The sequence below is a fragment of the Chelon labrosus genome (assembly GCF_963514085.1).
Source record: "Chelon labrosus genome assembly, chromosome: 5".
NCBI lineage: Eukaryota > Metazoa > Chordata > Actinopteri > Mugiliformes > Mugilidae > Chelon > Chelon labrosus.
The window spans coordinates 2560110-2580631 of NC_140341.1; the positions used below are offsets into that span (position 1 = coordinate 2560110).

At 39.4% G+C, this 20522-nt stretch overlaps 4 protein-coding genes across 4 annotated transcripts; all 4 read left to right on the forward strand.

Moving 5' to 3' along the window:
* The first annotated feature begins 876 nt into the window (after positions 1-876).
* Positions 877-3468, forward strand: LOC311488223 (gamma-crystallin M3-like). The gene is made up of 2 exons (XM_084544794.1): positions 877-1142; positions 1228-3468. Exons 1-2 carry the CDS (start codon positions 948-950, stop codon positions 1501-1503), a joined length of 471 nt encoding a protein of 156 aa, XP_084400920.1. The 5' UTR covers positions 877-947; the 3' UTR covers positions 1504-3468.
* A 997-nt stretch (positions 3469-4465) lies between these two features.
* On the forward strand, positions 4466-6088 carry LOC311488218 (gamma-crystallin M2-like). Its single transcript, XM_084544787.1, has 2 exons — positions 4466-5339; positions 5425-6088. Exons 1-2 carry the CDS (start codon positions 5145-5147, stop codon positions 5695-5697), a joined length of 468 nt encoding a protein of 155 aa, XP_084400913.1. The 5' UTR covers positions 4466-5144; the 3' UTR covers positions 5698-6088.
* A 2854-nt stretch (positions 6089-8942) lies between these two features.
* Positions 8943-9762, forward strand: LOC311488741 (gamma-crystallin M3-like; the record flags this gene model as incomplete). Its single annotated transcript, XM_084545592.1, has 3 exons — positions 8943-8975; positions 9068-9310; positions 9394-9762. 3 exons carry the CDS (start codon positions 8943-8945, stop codon positions 9670-9672), a joined length of 555 nt encoding a protein of 184 aa, XP_084401718.1. The 3' UTR covers positions 9673-9762.
* A 2174-nt stretch (positions 9763-11936) lies between these two features.
* On the forward strand, positions 11937-19820 carry LOC311488742 (uncharacterized protein). The gene is made up of 6 exons (XM_084545593.1): positions 11937-12723; positions 14935-15177; positions 15254-15524; positions 18792-18979; positions 19109-19348; positions 19438-19820. The coding sequence occupies exons 1-6, from the start codon at positions 12472-12474 to the stop codon at positions 19714-19716; spliced, it is 1473 nt and encodes a 490-aa protein (XP_084401719.1). The 5' UTR covers positions 11937-12471; the 3' UTR covers positions 19717-19820.
* Positions 19821-20522: the final 702 nt, after the last annotated feature.

Here is a 20522-nt window from a genome sequence, read left to right on the forward strand (position 1 = left end):
TTTTATAAAAACTATTTCACTACAACGAAAAAAAAAAAAAAAAAGAAAAAGAAAATCAGAATCAGGATGTATTAGCAGCATTATTAAGAAAGAAATAGAGGCTATGTCCAGACTTTAGGAGGATGTAAAAGGACACTGAATAAAGAGTTTTCTTTCCAAAGTTGATTATATGTTCTGTTCAACTGGATCAGCAGCTGCTCTAAAAGATTTCAGTTTGAAATGTTTTGTGACTCTGGAAAACAAATAAATAATAAATAAATAAATCCCAAACCCAACATTTATTTTTCTCTTTTCTTTCACAGTCACCAACTCAAGCTCAGTGTTGCATTAATTATTACAATTCACATGATTTTACTTTGTTTAAGCTATTTTTTATCTTCTTTTTTTTTTTTTTTTAACTTGCCAGCAGGTTTTAGAGGAATTCAAACAGTAAGGTCAAGCTATTGAATTGAAGTATTGCTGCATCTGTCTGGTCACTGCTGCATTGTGCAGCTTCCAGCAACATTTTAACACCATCCATTCATTAAATCAACTCTAAAACCTTTTTCTGACAAAAAATAGTCTCTGTTCATGTGAAAGGAATATTCTGTTCAGACCCTGTGACCTTGTTGGTATATGGGTAAGCAACTCAAAACTCTATAGGCTTCTATAGTAGGTTGCTGGCTCAGGATTTTGAACAATGGAGCAGCAAACGGTCTTTGTCTCTGTCCAGGTATAAATGAGACATGTTCAGACAGGGACAGCATCAGTTCATCGACAGTTCTCTGAGAGACCTGACAAACCACCACAGTCAACATGGGCAAGGTAGGAAACACAGGGACTGAACCAACATTAGTTGGTCTACTAATCTGTATAATTGTGACTTTGGTTGTTGAACACATTTTAATTCTTTTATCAAGATCATCTTCTACGAGGACAGGAACTTCCAGGGTCGCTCCTATGAGTGCATGAGCGACTGCGCCGACATGTCCTCCTACCTGAGCAGGTGCCACTCCTGCAGGGTGGAGAGCGGCTGCTTCATGGTCTACGATCGCCCCAACTACATGGGCAACCAGTACTTCATGAGGAGGGGCGAGTACTCCGACTACATGAGCATGATGGGATGGAGCGGTGGCATCAGGTCTTGCCGTATGATCCCCATGGTAGGTTACAAATCAACATCATGTTCTGATTCACCTGTGACCTCTACAGCTCTGGACATTAATCATATTTATCTTCTCCAAACAGTACAGGGGTCAGTTCAGGATGAGGATCTATGAGAGGGAGAACTTCGGAGGCCAGATGCACGAGCTGATGGACGACTGTGACTCCATCATGGACCGCTACCGCATGTCCGACTGCATGTCCTGCAACGTGATGGACGGCCACTGGCTGATGTACGAGCAGCCCCACTACAGAGGCAGGATGATGTACATGAGGCCCGGCGAGTACAGGAGCTTCAGGGACATGGGGTACAGCGGCATGAGGTGGATGAGCATGAGGCGCATCATGGACATGTGCTAAATGTACATTCTGACTTCAATAAATGACGTAACTTTCTAAATTGGTGTCATCGTATTTAATATCTTTAGCAAGATTTCTCCAGAAGAGCTAACTCAATCTTGTTATATTCCTGTGTCATTCTGATCATTTGGTCCTTTACACAAGACACAACAATACAATGCTTTATATCAAACTTAACTTAATAAAACAGGACAACCTCTGTAAAAACACCCAAAACCAAAAGAAAGACATGATATGTACAGCTATACCAGTCTAGAAGCTATACAGAAAAAACTGTCATCACTTTGGTGAAACTGAACTCCTGTTATCAGGTCAAAACTATAATATGTCCAATAGTTTATAAAGTAGTCCCAGTTTCATGTAACCATTGTTGTAATTAGCAAGTGTTAGCATGCTAATGTACAAATGTACACTGCATTTACTGTCTACTGTCCTGTAATGAACTGATGCATTTCGACCAAAGCACTGGTTCTCCATTTCAGTCCAAGTCTTACATTATAGCTAAACCCAGCAGTCACCAACACAACAATACAATACTTTATATCAAACTTTCCAATTACAACATGACTTCTTCTAGTAACACGTCCAAAACCAAAAGAAAGACATAATCTCCAGTATATGCAGCTGCAACTGTTCAGAAGCTGGAGTAAAGGCTGGGCTGTTAGATCCTCTATCCTAAATAAACTCTAATAATTTTGGTAAAACCCAGCCCCTGTTATCAGATCAAAATATTAGCACATACAATACTTTAGATTTTAGATTTCAAACCAATGTATCTCTGGTTACAAAGCCAAGAACATTCATTATCCTATTATTCATTTATCTATTACCGTTTAAGACACTTTTCAGGTACTGTGGAACCTAGACACTGTAACCTACATACGCAGCCTACGCCGGTGTGAGACATTTAGACTTGTCAGTCAGATTCATTTTTGTTTCTACTTCCTGCTTCACTTTCAACAATGGCGACTGAAACCTTCGCCGAAATGTCGCTGAACACAAGTCATACAAATGTTTGTATCTCTGAACCTCCCCAGTGAACCTTTCCTCTATGTGTTCCATCTTTATTGATCCAAAACAATCAGTTCAGTAATGGCACAGATGGAGAAGCAACAGGAAATACTAAAGAGGAAATACGCAACAACCAAGTGGACCAATCACAGCTCGTAGTTACATTTCTGGGAAGGTGCACGTCAGTTACGGCGCTAGGCTCTGCGAAAGCTCTGCATAGGTGTCTGCATTGTCGGCGTAGCCTCTGCGTCAACTTAACGCAGAAGTCTGAACCGCCTACATTGTTGTGTATTTCCGCTGTAGTTTTTCCAGCTGCTTCTCCATCTCCTCCATCAGTCTCCATTGTTGCAAGTGAAGCAGGAAGTAGAAACAAAAATTAACCCGAATGTCAAAAAAGACACAGTGTTTGGGTGGAGTTGTTACAGAGCGAGCGAGGACTGATGAGCACACAAACATAAATGTCTCACACCAGCGTAGGCTACGTATGTACGTTAGCCGTCTATGTCCTGCAGTATTCTGAAAGAGCCTTAAGAGATGGGGTACACCCAGTCTTATTGGTACATAATCAATCAAGTCTGTCACATGACTAACATTAGAAAGATAAAAAAAAACAGTCACACTTACATACACACCTTGGACCAAATTAGAATCACCAGTTACCTAACAAGTATGTCTTAGGACTGTAGGAGGACGTTGGACCACCCAGAGAAACCAAGAACTCAAGGTAAAGGGAGATCGACTGCCGGGTTCAAACCCAGAACTCTTCTTGCTGTTTGAGGAAACAAAGTTTTTGGAACTTCCTGTTGCCCTAATATTTTAGACCTGGCGGTGACTGCTCGTTTAAACCAATAAAACACTGTTGACTCTCTAGTCTTACTGTCCAACACTGAAAATCTGTCTGTTTGACTCATTTTTTTCTGACAAAGTAAAGACTTCCACCAATCCCTGACTCTCACACTCTCACACTTTTAGTCCATGATATGCTTCCTTAACTTTTCTTAAGTCATGTTCAGACCAGACAGTATTTGTCTCTGGTGAGACGGCCACTATATCAGATCAGGTCATGAAACTCGTCTGAGAAAAAATGGCTGAAGACACATTGGTCACTCACCACATGAACAAACCATCTATATAATGGCTTGTGTGATGCCAAGAAGTAAATTGAACTGAAGGTTTGGAAATAATTTTGGAAGGTTTGGTCTATAGTCATTTAATGAATGCTCATATAACACTGTAATTTCAGCACCCAATAAGAATCATGGGTACTAAGACATTGATACTGTGGTGTCCACATAGACATTGAACACAGATGTTGTGGTTTAAGAAAGGTCAGAGCTGTATGTGGTTCCTAAGGAGAATAAGGTTGTTCAGTGTCTGTAAACCATGCTGCAGATGTTCTACCACTTGACTGTAGCCAGCATCGTCATCCAGCATTGAAGACAATCGATGTCAAGCAAATCAACAAGCTTCAGAGACTATTCTGAACAACACGTCTCAAAAACTGGACGCAACAGGAAGTCTTTCCTACCAATGTCTATAAAGGTTTCTTTTGCTACAAACTATAATATGATACTAGTGTTGTGTGAAATCTTAATCTGTAATACCACCTTAATTTATTCATAATTTGTTGCTAATATCAGGTGCAGTGTTGATGCGTCCATTAAGAACTCGCTCTTGCATTTAACAGCTTAAACGCCGTACTTGTATTATTTTTGATAATATTGCTGACACTTTGTACTGCTGTTCTTGGTCTTTAATCACAAGAATTTCTTTTGAGATTAATAAAATTTTTAAAAAGTTTGAAACATTTATTTTGAGAACTTCCGTCAGTTGTAATAAAGACTCATTTGTCATTACAGCATGAGTTGAACAATGTCCACCTGTAATGTCTCTGTTAAGTGTGTATAAACTCATAATGTGTTGTAAAATATTGTTTGCACGCTGCCTAATGTGTTACAGTTAAAACACAACATCCACTGAGTTAATCTAATTGACATTTCCAGTCAGATTTCAGTATAATAACGAAAGAGTTGTAACTTCAGCTTCACCGATGAAAACCATTGGTCATCTATTTCTTGTTTATCATATATGATACACATCTGTAGTAACTAATGGACAGATGTGGATTACATAATGGCATGTCAGACGACTGTGGTCAAAAGGTTACTCATGTCTATAAACTGTCCTCTTACCAATCAGAAGGAATGAAACCTGTAAACGAGACTATTGTGTCTTACTCTGCATTGTAACGTTAACACATGCTCATTGTATTAACTCCCCTATGGACAAATACATTCTAAAGTCTTCTAGGGGATCCAGTCACATGGAAATGAGACAAATGACCCCCAGCACTCTATAGACCTCTATACCATGTCGCTGGCTCAGGGCTTTTGACAATGGGATCCTCCGGGTTTGTTCAGGTATAAAAGTCACCTTCAAAACAGGAGCAGCATCAGTGTAGCAGCAACACCTCAAACCACAACCATGAACATGGGCAAGGTAAGCACACCCACCAACGCATCAACTGTTCTTCATCCATTCCTCCTCTTGAGCGTATTACTCACATTTCGTTCGTTTTCCAGATCATCTTCTACGAGGACAGGAACTTCCAGGGTCGCTCCTATGAGTGCATGAGCGACTGCTCCGACATGACCTCCTACCTGAGCAGGTGTCACTCCTGCAGGGTGGAGAGCGGCTGCTTCATGGTCTACGACCGCCCCAACTACATGGGCAACCAGTACTTCATGAGGAGGGGCGAGTACGCCGACTACATGAGCATGATGGGAATGAGGGACTGCATCAGGTCTTGCCGTATGATCCCCATGGTAGGTTACAAAGCAACATCGTGTCCTGATACACCTGTGACTTCTACAGCTCTGGACATTAATCATTTTTATCTTCTCCAAACAGCACAGAGGTCAGTTCAGGATGAGGATCTATGAGAGGGAGAACTTCGGAGGTCAGATGCACGAGCTGATGGACGACTGCGACAACATCCAGGACCGCTACCGCATGTCCGACTGCATGTCCTGCAACGTGATGGACGGCCACTGGCTGATGTACGAGCAGCCCCACTACAGAGGCAGGATGATGTACATGAGGCCTGGCGAGTACAGGAGCTTCAAGGACATGGGATACAGCGGCATGAGGTGGATGAGCATGAGGCGCATCATGGACATGTAGAAAGTCTAGATAATAAGCTAAAAGCAAATAAAACTTTTTGACAAAATCCTTCTGCCTGTTGAGCCGATCTTGTTGAATTTAATAAATAGCTGACGTGACGTGATTTTATTTCATTTCACATTTAAAACAATAAAGAAAAGAATATTGTTGTGAACAGTTAAAACAGAAAGTGACTGAGGTTATAGATTTTCTGATAAAAACAGCACAAATCATTCTTTTTAGGTCACCTCTACTTATGATTTTACATTATTCTCCAGTCTAGAGTGTAAGTAAGATGAAGCAACTCAACATCATGACTTTAAATCTAATCACTGCTGTTTTAGACTAGGCTCATTGAGCGATGCACAGATTGGTCAACAAACATCGAACACACTTTAACAAACAATCACCACTGATTTATACTGAAAACAAACATTAAGTACAAATAAAAGTGCTTCTTAAGGACTCCCACTATAATCTAAATAATATAACAAACTAAAGTTTGATGAAGTATGATCATAAAATACCAAGAATACAGCCCTTACTGTTCTGGTAAGGCAGCACTACTTCTTTAGGAAAGAGATCTATCAGGAACATTCATGATTCCGAAAGGACGAGTCCATTGACTCTGATGACCCTTTGACCCTTTTTGACCCTAGGGCCATTGTCAGTTCAAAAATGCACATCACTAACACTTTGTTGACATTGTCCCAAACATGAATCGCTTCTGTTGACCCTGACCGTTTTCTGACATCCCCACCAGTCCACTCAAAATATTAAAATCTTATTGGCTGAAAGGTTTACCACCCCAACGGATGGGCCTTTGCATTCAAGATGTGTATGCTTCTACAGCTGCCGTCAGTCATTTTGAGAGGCACTGTGGATTTTGCTCTAGCATAAAAAAGATTTCATAAACATAAAGATTTTTTATTTATCAAACCTTGTTGCACACAATGTTTGCACATGATATAACATTTTAGCACTGCTCACCTAATAAGCTGACCTATACATACGTACATGTAGCTGTACAGATAACGCTAGCTGCTACATTAGCCTTAACAAAATAATCTTTATTTCATTATTTATTATTTTGTTTTGTAATCACTACCTAAACAAGATAACCTTAGTCAGCTATTACTTTGTTGGTCTGAACAAGATGTTTGTGTTACGTTGACTGACACAAGATAACGCTGCCCCTATGTTAGCCTTAACAAGACAACTTTAGTCACTAAGTTAGCTTAAACAAGACAGCATTAGCTGGTATGCTAGCCTAAACAAGATAAAATTAGTCACTACATTAGCCTAAACAAGACAGCATTAGCTGGTATGCTAGCCTAAACAAGATAAAATTAGTCACTACATTAGCCTAAACAAGACAGCATTAGCTGGTATGCTAGCCTAAACAAGATAACCTTAGTCACAACATTAGCCTAAACAGAATAACCTTAGTCACTATGTTGTGAACTATTACTTTATTAGCTTGAACAAGATGTTGGCACTATCTTGATCTAAATGTTACAGGAACCTTACTGACTACATTATCCATAACAAGATATCCATAGCCACTAGACAGCTTAAACAAGATAGTCTTATTCGTCACGTTAGCTTAAACAAGATAACCTTAGTCGCTATGTTATGGACTATTACTGTATTAGCTTGAAAATGTTGGCGCTATCTTGACCTATAGAAGATGCTAACCAAGACATTAGCCTAAACAAGATATCCTTAGTTACTACATCAGCTATAACTAGATAACCCTACTCTCGCCTGAACAAGATGTTGGCACTAACCACCAACAGACTGAAGAACTCTTTCGTCCCCCTGGCCATCAGACTGTACAACAGCTCTCAGTGATGGCAGGAGGCACAATAGACAATGGACAAATCTTTTTGCACTACTTACTGGACACTGTCATTGCCATGTCTGTCTACCTCTGCTACATGTGGTGACTGTGACTTTCATTCATTTATTCATTTCATTCATCTGTTTACAGCCCAATTTAATTGCACACAGTCCTCCCCATTTGTAGCTCTCATATTTATATAAAAAAAAAAAAAAAAAAAAAAAAACCTTCTACCTCTACTGGTCACTTTATATTTTTAACATAGTTTATAGTTGTATAAAACATTTTATTTCTTGTTACTTTCTATTTTTTATATAGTTTTTGTATTGTATGTTCAATGTATGTTACTGCTACTGGATGCTTGAATTTCCCTCGGGATCAATAAAGTATCTATCTATCTATCTATCTATCTATCTATCTATATCTTGAATTGTACAAGATACGCTAATCTTAGCCACTACATTGGTCTTAACAAGATAGCATTGGTCACTACACTAACATTAGTGTAAACCATATAGTATTAGCAGCTGTGCTAGCCTCTAAACAGATCATTAGCAAGAACATCTGCTTCTTTTTGCCTAAACAAGGTCATTAGCCGCTACATTAGCCTCGATGAGCTAACATCATCTTTCATGAAAGCTATGTGTCTGAAAACTCCAAATGAAGCTGCATGTTTTCAGCTAAACCTGCTCATCCTAATAGCTCGTTAGCTCACTTGATGTACATGAAAGTCACAGAAAAATAATAACTTAAAAGCAATATTTATCAATCAACATTTTTCTATCCCCAGAAAAATGTAGACAATTAGATTAAACGCTGCAATGACTGATTATTTATGTGTACTGTCAATTATATGATGAAATGCACAAAAAATAAAACATTTAAGAAGTGTACGATTATAAGCAGAATTGATTCTTTTCCTCTTCATCCTGAAACACTTAACTCCACCTTTATCACCAGCATATGAATACTATGTCGTTCACAGATGTGTCCAATGTGGTTTATTTATTTCCTAAAATGTCTTTTTATATTCTTACAGAAATATAAACATGTGTTTTTAAGTAATTTCTTATTTTAAGTATTAAAATCAAGAAATGCCAGCTTAAATAACCTTTTCTGAAACACTATGCAACATATGCATCATACACACCGTCACATGGGCCAGCCTATTCACATATTACAACCACTGATGAAAGTGGTCTCTGTATTGAGAAGAAAAGGCCTTTCTAAAGACTGCGAGGTACCCAGTGCTAGAATGGACATAACCGCTGCATTTTGTGGGCCTCAGTGGTAAGTTGCTGAGTAAGGGGTTCTCTGTAGCGGGGGTTCTGGTTCTTTACGTTCGGTCAGGTATAAAAGGAAAGGGTTAAACCAGGAAGGAAGGCAGTATTGGAGCAACAGCAACAACTCATCCACAGCCAACATGACCAACACCGGCATGAGCATGAGGGGCAAGGTACAACATCTTTTATTTAATAAGCTGAGATCACTGCTGGTAAATTAAATTTGCTGCTTTTATGATTCAACTGAGCACAATTTCCTTTCCAGATCATCTTCTACGAGGACAGGAACTTCCAGGGTCGCCACTATGAGTGCATGAGCGACTGCGCCGACATGACCTCCTACCTGAGCAGGTGTCACTCCTGCAGGGTGGAGAGCGGCTGCTTCATGGTCTACGACCGCCCCAACTACATGGGCAACCAGTGGTTCATGAGGAGGGGCGAGTACTCCGACTACATGAGCATGATGGGATGGAGCGGTGGCATCAGGTCTTGCCGTATGATCCCCATGGTAGGTTACAAATCCTGCTCTTCTGTTAAACACATATGAACGGTTTAAAAACAACATTTTAATGTCTCTAATATGTTTTACAGTACAGGGGATCCTACAGGATGAGGATCTATGAGAGAGAGAACTTTGGTGGTCAGATGCACGAGCTGATGGACGACTGCGACAACATCATGGACCGTTACCGCATGTCCGACTGCATGTCCTGCAACGTGATGGACGGCCACTGGCTGATGTACGAGCAGCCCCACTACAGAGGCAGGATGATGTACATGAGGCCTGGCGAGTACAGGAGCTTCAGGGACATGGGATACAGCGGCATGAGGTGGATGAGCATGAGGCGCATCATGGACTCCTGCAACTAAATGTTCACTGAATGTTCTCTGTCGGAACTGAATAAAAGAATTCTACACTATTTTGTCTTTTCTCAAGCTCATTCATAAACTGTCATTAGGACAGAGTAATGCACCAACATCTAAAATTAGCTTTTAGGTAGCGAACACATTAGCAAAGCAAATTTTCCTCATAATATATATATATATATATATATTGACTCTGATGAGAAAGACACAGACTCATTTTAAGATTCATTTTATGGGTAAATATTACACACTACAGGATTATCAAAGGCTAAAGACTAAAATAAAAGGTTATCGAGGATAGTTCAGAAGCATACATAATGCTGAATTATGACCAGATTCAACTCTTAGAAATCTGTACAGTGTAAAATATTGGAAGAATTCTGGCCTGTACAGGTGCAGAGAGCTACGATCAGGTAGCTAACAGGAGTTGCTAGCTAACTAGTCACTGATCACGTGACAATAACAACATGGATGCCTCCTAGAAGACAGGTGAGGAGCCCAGTGGGTCATTGGTTCATCAAGTGTGTGGAAATACTTCAGCTAAAGATGAAGCCCATACTACTGTGACATGTCAGTCCTGAAATACAACTAAAGTACTACTGCAATGCATCTGAAAAGGCTAACGCTAACGCTAGCAGAGGAACGGTCCAAATCCTCTGGACAGCAGTCAGTTAACAACTTGACCAAACGTTCTGTGGTAACAGAGAGAAGGAGGCTGCACATCAACTATTTGATAAAGTTATTAGACCTTTAGCTGCTACACTATCCCATCTAACAACACACTGTGGAGTACTATTAAATGCTACTGATGGTGCTGAGGTGCTGCCTGTTTTTATACAGGCTATACATATCTGCAGCTCACAGTATGTAGCACATGAGCTGTCTGTTCTCAGCAGATGTATTCAGGTCAAGAATATAGACTTATTACTTTCTACTGTGACGTCATCAGAGACGAGTCAGGGTCGACTTGACTTTCATCACATAACCCTAGACTTAAAGAAAGTCATGCAACCTCTATTAGCTAATGCTAGTTACTAACTGTAGTTGATGGTTGTTGTAGAAATATTAATAATTATTACGTAACAGTAATATGACTTACTGCATACTGCATTTAATGTGTCGTATTCTTTTATCACTTTAAATAAATACTGCTGCATCTTACAGACATCGTTGTGTGGACAGTGGATTATTTTGGATATGAACTCAGACACATTTGATCAACCACCATGAGAGTTATCAAGAGAATCCGTTTCCCATTGATCCCTGACTCCCGTCATATTACATCATCACTTTGATATCTTTGTGAAATTGTGCAGCACATGGATTCATGATTTGTTTAGTGAGACCACTGTGGTATTTCACAGTTCAAATTAAATCAATCAGTCCTTGAGTCCAACTGAACGTTTGAGGCAAATTAGAAGAAATTCTCTGGAAGCCTTCATGAGGTGTCACATTTACAAGAATAGGCCGGAAAAAACGTACGGACGGTCAACCTCCCAAAGAAAGCTGTCACCTAGGTAATAAAATGATTCCTGTTATAGCTTTACTCACACACTGGCCAGTTCATTAGGTACACTAGTGAATACATTCTAATTTAACAGTCCTGCTCTAAATCTAGTCTCCATGGAGGTTCTGGTGTTCAGCTTTAGTTTCTAATAACTCAGAGAGATGTTGATTCAACTGTGTTTTCATCTTCTAGTACTACTGAACTGACAGGTGTTCCTAATATTTTGACATTTTAATCTAAATAACAGAAACTCTTCAGTGTTTAGTTCAGTCCAGTTTAACAGCACCACAGACTCCATCCTCCACAATGATCATCCAGGTGAATCACCACCTTGCTGACTCTGGTTCGACATCAACTCAACATTCATGAGGTGTACCTAATGAAGTGGCAAAGGGGTGTTGATTGTATATGAGTGAAATCTGGCTAACTGACAGTAACAGTTCACTCATCAAATAAGTTTAGTTAATTTTTATTCTCATTATTCTTTAATTCATGTCAGATTAAACGTTCAGTAAACATTCGTCTGGTGCTTTATTCCCAAATTACAAAATTAAAATCATTTAAATTTGCTTTATTAATAGAAACAAGGAGATCTTCCTAATTTAACTTCTTTCTTTCACAAACTGACTATGGTTTCCATGAGAGCTCATTTGTCGGTGCATGAACCCAATTTAGAAAGCAACTCATAAAAACATTCTCAATCAGAACATCAATTCTGTTTTGTTTTCTGGTACCAATCCATGCATTGAAGCATATTTATACCACTGAAATAAAATAATCTTTGGTCAATCATTATCTATTAGTATATATTTTTGATTGTGTCATGAAATACAACAACTAGTATTGGCAGTTATTAACTAAATGTAACTATAATTACACAGCTTTAAGTTCAACGCAGTTAAAACAGTGAAACAATAGCAGCCTTACAAATGAGAAAACAGGCTTTGTGTCACCTCGTGAAAACGGTAGCGTTTCTAAAGTCTTCGAAGCCCACCATGTGACTGTATGTCACCGTACCAAAGGCACTCCTGCTCTATACCATGTTGCTGGGTCAGGGGTTTTAACAATGGGGGCCCTCTGACTCTTTAGGCTTTGGTCAGGTATAAAAGCAAGGGTTAAACCCAACAGGACAGCAGTGCAGCAGTAGCAACAGCAGCAGCTCAACTCAAAATATGTCCACCACTGATATGAGCATGGGCAAGGTAAGCTTCACAACGCTTTAAAACCACGTTACGTCAGTCACAGAGGCTGTAATGTGGACGGTGAATGTCTATCAACTCTAAATCTGAACTCTTATGTTTCAGATCATCTTCTACGAGGACAGGAACTTCCAGGGTCGCTCCTATGAGTGCATGAGCGACTGCGCCGACATGTCCTCCTACCTGAGCAGGTGTCACTCCTGCAGGGTGGAGAGCGGCTGCTTCATGGTCTACGACCGCCCCAACTACATGGGCAACCAGTACTTCATGAGGAGGGGCGAGTACGCCGACTACATGAGCATGATGGGATGGAGCGGTGGCATCAGGTCTTGCCGTATGATCCCCATGGTAGGTTACAAATCAACATCATGTCCTGATACACCTGTGACCTCTACAGCTCTGGACATTAATCATTTTTATCTTCTCCAAACAGTACAGAGGTCAGTTCAGGATGAGGATCTATGAGAGGGAGAACTTCGGAGGCCAGATGCACGAGCTGATGGACGACTGTGACTCCATCATGGACCGTTACCGCATGTCCGACTGCATGTCCTGCAACGTGATGGACGGCCACTGGCTGATGTACGAGCAGCCCCACTACAGAGGCAGGATGATGTACATGAGGCCCGGCGAGTACAGGAGCTTCAGGGACATGGGATACAGCGGCATGAGGTGGATGAGCATGAGGCGCATCATGGACATGTGCTAGACAGTTTCATTCTGAAATAAAACAACTGAGATGAAGCAATAACTAAAGCTTGTGGCTTTTTTCAGTTATTTCACATTTTCTGTAACACACCAAAGGAACAATGATTAGTATGACTAATAATGTTCATAGTTAAACAAATAAGTCCAACAAGTAAAATGGTGGAGCTGTGGAGCTTGGGATGGAAGGGTCACGGGTTTGCATCCCAGTCCACGGCATTGTTCTATTTTAAATTAATGTTATAATCAGTTTATTAACTAAATCAAAGAGACAAACATTAATTATTCATTGTGTGTAATTGGTTACAAAAGTGAATAAAAACTGACTGTAGTGTCGGCAGTCAATCCTACTGTTTTTATTTCACCAGGTGAAACTATAAAGCAGGTCAAGCCAAGAAAGCATCATAAAACAGAATTGGAAAAACAGAAACACTTGCTCTGAAGGGTATAAATATGTGAGGGACAGTGTCTGTTATCAAGAACTAACGGACAACGTTAAAAACTACAAAGCCTTAAAGGGCGATACCCAACTTATACCATGGTTTACAAGACTTAAGACCACCACTTTTTGTTTGTCAGGAGCCTTGGTAACATGTCAGGGTTCGACTAATACCTGGAACAATCATTATCGTCCAATGGGCTTCTAACGCCAGTAAAATGCTGCAGTAAATAAAACCAGCCACTGAGATAATGACTACGTTCATTTAGATCCGTAAACAGACCGTTTCAATGGAATGACTTGTTAACTATTAGGAGTTAATGGAAGGTCATGGTTTCACATCCAAGTATGAAATAAGGTCAACGTTACACATTTAGATAGACAGTCAGCTGTGTAAAGGCTCAGTACTGCCCTTTAATTAGTCCACAGTGAAATGTAAAAAGTAGACTGAATGCAAATTGTAATCAACCTAAAGCACTGGACTTAGCAGCGTCAGCTAGTGTAATGCTAACAGCTGTTAATGTTAATAGATGTTATGCAAATATTAAGCTGATAAAACAATGATTGACAGAATTGTGTTTGCTATAAATTAGTTTATTGGCTGCAGCGTTCATGAAGTGCAATAAGACGACTGGTGTGCCAGCGTTTACGAATGTTTGTCCACCAACAGACGTGACCACGACTTGCCCCGCCCACAAATATTCTTCTGTTGGCAAGTTGTTCTGGAGTCTCTCTGTTGGGAACTGATTCTGCTCCTGCAAAGATTAAGATTGTTTGGGGGCGGGGTTTAATTTTTATGGTGATGGACAGAAGAGTAACAGCAGTAATACACGTCATCTGAGAAACAAGAAGCTGAATTAGTTTAAAATAAAATCTGTTTTCTTTTTAAATTATATAAAGATAATTCAGACATGATTTGTGTCTTATTTTTTTCAATCAGTGGCAACAAAACTAGAAACAGTAAAACATCTTTTTAACATTTAAATTGATCTCAAATGTAAATAACAGATAGAGAAGCCATTTGATCTAGAACAGTGAAGCCTGTGAGAGGGTGCATAATAACTTTCCCATCAGCATTCACAAACGGGGGGGCGTGTGGGGGGGTATGTTGCTGACTCTGGGCTTCCATACAATAGTGGCACTGATCCACTGGATGTGTCGTTAGGTATAAAAAAGGCTTAAATCCAGAATAGGAATGCTATAGCATCACTCAATCTATCAGCCACCATGTACGGCAAGGTAAGTTCATGCAGATAGTTTAACTGCTGCTAACGTGATGTGTGCACACATTCAGCTCTTTGCTTTATTATATTATTTTAGACTGCATGATGAATTCTTTTGTGGCTAAGATTCAAGAGCTGTTCACGTCAGGGTTGAGTTGGTCACTGATCTCCGTGTGCTCTGCTGGAGTCTAGATCATCTTCTACGAGGACAAGAACTTCCAGGGTCGCTGCTATGAGACCAGCAGCGACTGCGCCGACACCTCCTCCCACCTGAGCAGGTGTAGCTCCTGCAGGGTGGAGAGCGGCTGCTTCATGGTCTACGACCGGCCCAACTACATGGGTCAGCAGCACTTCCTGAGGAGGGGCGAGTACTCCGACTACCAGCATCTGATGGGCTTCGGCGACTGCATCAGGTCGTGCCGTATGATCCCCATGGTATGGCACTAAGGACGCAGCACACAAAACACAAGATGTCAAATAAAATAAGTAACCGTGTGTTGTCTCCTAACAGCACAAAGGCTCTTACAGAATAAGGATCTATGAGAGGGAGAACTTCGGAGGTCAGATGTACGAGCTGAACGACGACTGCGACAACATCCAGGACCGCTACCGCATGTCCGACTGCCAGTCCTGCAACGTGATGGACGGCCACTGGCTGATGTACGAACAGCCCCACTACAGAGGCAGGATGATGTACCTGAGGCCCGGCGAGTACAGGAGCTTCAAGGACATGGGATATGACGGCATGAGGTTCAGCTCCATCCGACGCATAACCGACTCTTGTTACAACTGATCTAACCTCACGAATAAAGAGCAACTTCCATTTTCAACCATGGCATACACAACTTTCAATGTTGGTAACAATAATTAACTTGATTTAATTGTGATGTAATGTGATTGAATGCAAAATCTAAATACACAATGAAAAATGAGATCTAGAAAAACTGTTGTTGCTCCTTGATTGTTGGGATGAAAGACTTCAAATGTTATCATCAGTATCAGTATCACCTCAATGTCACTGACAAACCAATAACACACAGTAAATATTCAGGTGACATTTATTCTTCTTTAGATTAAAGACACATATATGAAAGTAGCTGCATATATTCAATTAGAAATGTGTAATTATTTAATCATGTGAAGTAGTTTCAGTAGTATTAGTCAGGGTGGCGTAAAGAGCACAGAGCTTTATACGGTTTTGGCTGATTCAGTCTTTAGAGGAACAATCCATGAGCGGTGAGCAGCACATATTCCACCACAACATCAGAGACCACATGGAGCTGGATTCAGATAGGGATTAGTGTCTGAATGCTCTAACCACAAGGCCTTGACTGAAATGATGCCGTGGGCTCGATGGAACACGATGGAGATATTAAAGAAACCTAGACAGTTAGTATTTTCTATGAAATTATTATTAGTAGAGAAAACCAACAGAATTACAGCTGGATTCGTCTGCAAATATTTATGATTGAAGAGTTTATTGTGTCGTTGGTCGTCCATTGTTTCTCAAATTTAAAGCCAAGAGTCTATATGCATATAGTCAGCAGTTATTCTTACCATGAATATTACCCTGGACATTAGTTACTACTTGAAATAGCAATTCACCACCTACTGTATACTAGTCTCTGGGTTTTAAACCTGAATGGGTTAAATTCTGTTATAAAAAGAGTCAAACAAAAATACAATATGTTTTTTAAGGTAAAGATAGATAGATAGTAGTTGAGTGAGGTATAATATGTATAGTAATGTATAAAAAAAAATGTTTTTAGGTATATATATAAAACAAAGATATACAATAAATATGAATATATATATACAGTATAATGAAATAAATATTTAAAATTTAAAATTAAGAATTGCGGAACACAAAGCAGCAATTAGAAATGGTAACTTTGATTACGCAATTGCAAGGCATTACCGAGATAAGAGTCATGGACCAGCAACTTCCCTCAAGTTTATAGGTATTGAAAGAATCAAACCCCAACCACGAGGAGGTAATTTAATCAAACAACTTTTACAGAGAGAGGCCTTCTGGATACATAAACTCAACACAGTAGAACCATACGGTCTGAATGAGGTACTGGATCTAAGTGTATTCTTGGGATAAGATGTGTATGTAAAGTTTATCTTTGTATATAGATTATACTTTTGTATATTTTTGTAAAGAGTATATTTTTCTATATAAATGAATTGTTGTTGGTTGATATGAGTAATGACCTAAATTAAAAATTAAAAATCTATTGTACTTTTTAACATACAGTATAACTTGGATACAAATGTGCTTAAATGATATAGATTGGGTATATGTACATGCAAGTTATAACATGCAAGACATGGATTTGATGATATTTATTGTATTCTCTGGTGTGGTAGTGTGGGGAGTATTCTCACTGGGTCTGGTGTGGTCATGTGATGTTGCTACCATCTATTTCACCTGCGGATGTCAGATTGATTGTGAACGTGAACCTGATGAAGCAAATTGCGAAACGCGTTGTTCACGCCGAATAAAGTCAGCAAAAAATACTCTCCAGTGTGCGATGTATACCACTTTTTGATTTAATGAAATAAATATGTTCATGAAGATATGTGGCAATATAAAATGTATAAATATGTAAAATAAATCTCTTTAAAGACAGTATTTGAGTATATGTATGAAACTATACAAGATATATAATATCAGGGATATTTTATATATATATTCTGCTTGTACATTTATTTTTTTGACATATTTAATAACTTATATATCTCAAGAATTACATTATACTGTATATATAGAGAGTAAAAAAGCTTTACAGACATGTATAATCCACTGGTAATTGTTGTATAAGTGTAAGAATCCTTGTTATGATCGTCCCAGTGTGAGTAATAATAGTAATAACACGCTTTTAATGAGCTGAACTCCCTTCAGTTGCAGATATGATTATAATATAGTTTATAGTTTCATGTCCAATCACCTCCTCTGAGTTTGTTTTATGTAAGAAGTACCGGCAGCAAATAAATAAACATTTGTTGTGATGAATGTGTGTCAGCTCTGTGATGATTTATCTATTTATTTCATGAGCAGCAACAAATAATCACAATTAAATGCACTGAAACGTAATGTCTTCCTCTGCAACAGATGTGTGTGGTCAGCTGCACACTCTTTGATTTGTGATTATTCTTTATTAATAAATATTGGTGCAAGTGACACATGCGTAAAATATAGCTTGGATTTTTTCCCCCAAACATCTGATTGGATGTATAGAAATAAATCAGTGAAAACTACCTGTTCACACCTTCAAAGTCTGGGCTCTCTGGAAATGAATGTGAAGTACGGTCCAAGTACCTGCCCCATCCATTTTTATCAAGGATTCATCTATAGGTAACTTGTGTGGACTTGGGGCAGTCAAGTATCCCAGAATGTCAAAAGTCTAAAATCTGTGTACTTGGTATTAATATATGCACCTGATAAAACTCCTCACCAGTCATTTAGAAGTGAAGACTTGGATGAAACGTCTTCAAGAAACTCTAAAAGTCCAGTTGTCTTTGTTTCTGCTTTGTTTTTTGGATAAACTTTGACCTGGATGAATGAGAACCTTCACACACATACTATAAACAAGCACCCATGGCTTTGATCGTCTTGAAATCCATTAAATCTCAATGTCAACAGTGGTCGGATCAAACTAGATTAAAAAATACTAGGCGACTATAAACATGTTGTTATTGTGCAGAGATGTGAGATACTGTAGCAAAGCTTCTATCTCATCTATCAAATTTCAGAAATGAAATAAATGTCTTAACAATGTAAATGAATCAAACACAGATTAATTAATTAATGCAGAATTGTAAATGTTTCTTGCTAAATATATTTAATAGCTGCTTTCAGTCCTGTACTGATCCTATTTTTCTAGCAAGTGAAATGTTAATGTATGTTAAATAAAACTGTTAGAACCGTTTAATTAGACCTTCAGTGAAAGGTACGTCAGTGGAAAACACGCTCTCTGTTATTCAGCAGCAATACAAAGCGTGGCCTCACAAATGCAACCACCGCAAATCACGATTCGTTGAAGGTCTCTTTGAAATTGAGGCGTGCACGGGGGCCTCAGCTCCATGTTGCTCTGTCAGGAGTTTGAACAATGGGGGTCATGCATCCTTTGGGTGCAAGGTCAGGTATAAAAGCAACACGGGGCACATCGAGAAAATCGTGCAGTCCTTTCGAGCCAAAACAGTTCTAACTGTAGCCATGACCATGGGCAAGGTGTGCAGCACCAACTCCTCACTTCTAACATTTATTGTCTGATTGAATGTTTATAAAAAAAAAAATATATATATGGTTTAAAATCAATCAGAGGTTTGATCATAATGGTTTATTGTTTTGTTTTTTCAGATTATCTTCTACGAGGACAGGAACTTCCAGGGTCGTTCCTATGAGACCAGCAGCGACTGTGCTGACATGTCCTCCTACCTGAGCAGGTGTCACTCCTGCAGGGTGGAGAGCGGCTGCTTCATGGTCTACGACCGCACTAACTACATGGGCAACCAGTACTTTGTCAGGAGGGGAGAGTACTCCGACTACCAGCGTATGGGCATGAGTGACTGCATCAGGTCTTGCCGTATGATCCCCATGGTACTGCCACGTGTTTCATTCCCTCCTTGAAAGATGTCGAACCCTGTGACAGATCTCCTTGACTCACTTTCACAAATTTCAATTTACAGCACAGGGGCCAGTTCAGGATGAGGATCTATGAGAGAGAGAACTTCGGTGGTCAGATGCACGAGCTGATGGACGACTGTGACAACATGATGGACCGCTACCGCATGTCCGACTGCCAGTCCTGCAACGTGATGGACGGCCACTGGCTGATGTACGAGCAGCCCCACTACAGAGGCAGGATGATGTACATGAGGCCCGGCGAGTACAGGAGCTTCAAGGACATGGGATACAGCGGCATGAGGTGGATGAGCATGAGGCGCATCATGGATTCCTGTTATTAGAGCACTGGTGTATAAAAGCAAGAGTTTGAATAAAATCTAGTCATGCTCTTTTAAATGAATCCTTCCATCCTTGTTACTGATGATTTGAAACTCACACAACACCGTATGTCTTAAACACACACAAACAAAACATCAGTAATCTCAAACATTAAGCTTCTAACACTACTGCTCATAAAGTTGATTTAAGATGTTTTAACACTTCGATCTCGGTAGGATTTCATTTTTTATGAGAATAATAAAACTGGACATCAGGTTTTCGTGCACCTTCAACCAGAGCAACATTTTCATTGTCAACCTCCAGGTTACGTTTGAAAAAAGGACTTAAATACAACCATACATAATTATTATAAAGTGTAAAAATGAAGGAGCAGACTACCTAGACTTTAGTTTAATCTACAAGCTACAGCACACAACAAGTTCATATATATTTAACACTGGTTAGGATTTATTTCAAATCATATTAAAGATGTTTATTCTACAATCAGAGTTATACAGAGGAAAACTATTTTATATTTGATTCTGTATAATTTCATCCGTCACCTTGATGAGTGAAAATATGTATTTTATTTTTAATTTAGAATCTGTACAGTATGTTAAGAAAAAGCTGACTTTCCGAAACAATTGATCACCATTACAGTGTGTACAGTGAGCGTCTTTTGTGAGACACAAAGGAGAAGGGTTCAGTATTTTGTTTTGCTGGTCGTCTTTTGTTCCCTGGAGGTCGGTGAATAGCCCAAACGCCATTTAATAGAAGTCAGAGGAGTTTTAACTACTGTTAATTTAAACTTAAATAAAAATATCATCTT

Coding starts and splice junctions, on each gene's coding strand:
- LOC311488223 (XM_084544794.1), top strand. CDS start 948: ATGAGCGACTGCGCCGACATGTCCTCCTACCTGAGCAGGTGCCACTCC. Junction 1,143..1,227: donor CTTGCCGTATGATCCCCATG/GTAGGTTACAAA, acceptor TTCTCCAAACAG/TACAGGGGTCAGTTCAGGAT.
- LOC311488218 (XM_084544787.1), top strand. CDS start 5,145: ATGAGCGACTGCTCCGACATGACCTCCTACCTGAGCAGGTGTCACTCC. Junction 5,340..5,424: donor CTTGCCGTATGATCCCCATG/GTAGGTTACAAA, acceptor TTCTCCAAACAG/CACAGAGGTCAGTTCAGGAT.
- LOC311488742 (XM_084545593.1), top strand. CDS start 12,472: ATGTTTCAGATCATCTTCTACGAGGACAGGAACTTCCAGGGTCGCTCC. Junction 15,178..15,253: donor CGTGCCGTATGATCCCCATG/GTATGGCACTAA, acceptor GTCTCCTAACAG/CACAAAGGCTCTTACAGAAT. Junction 15,525..18,791: donor CCGACGCATAACCGACTCTT/GTTACAACTGAT, acceptor GATTCGTTGAAG/GTCTCTTTGAAATTGAGGCG.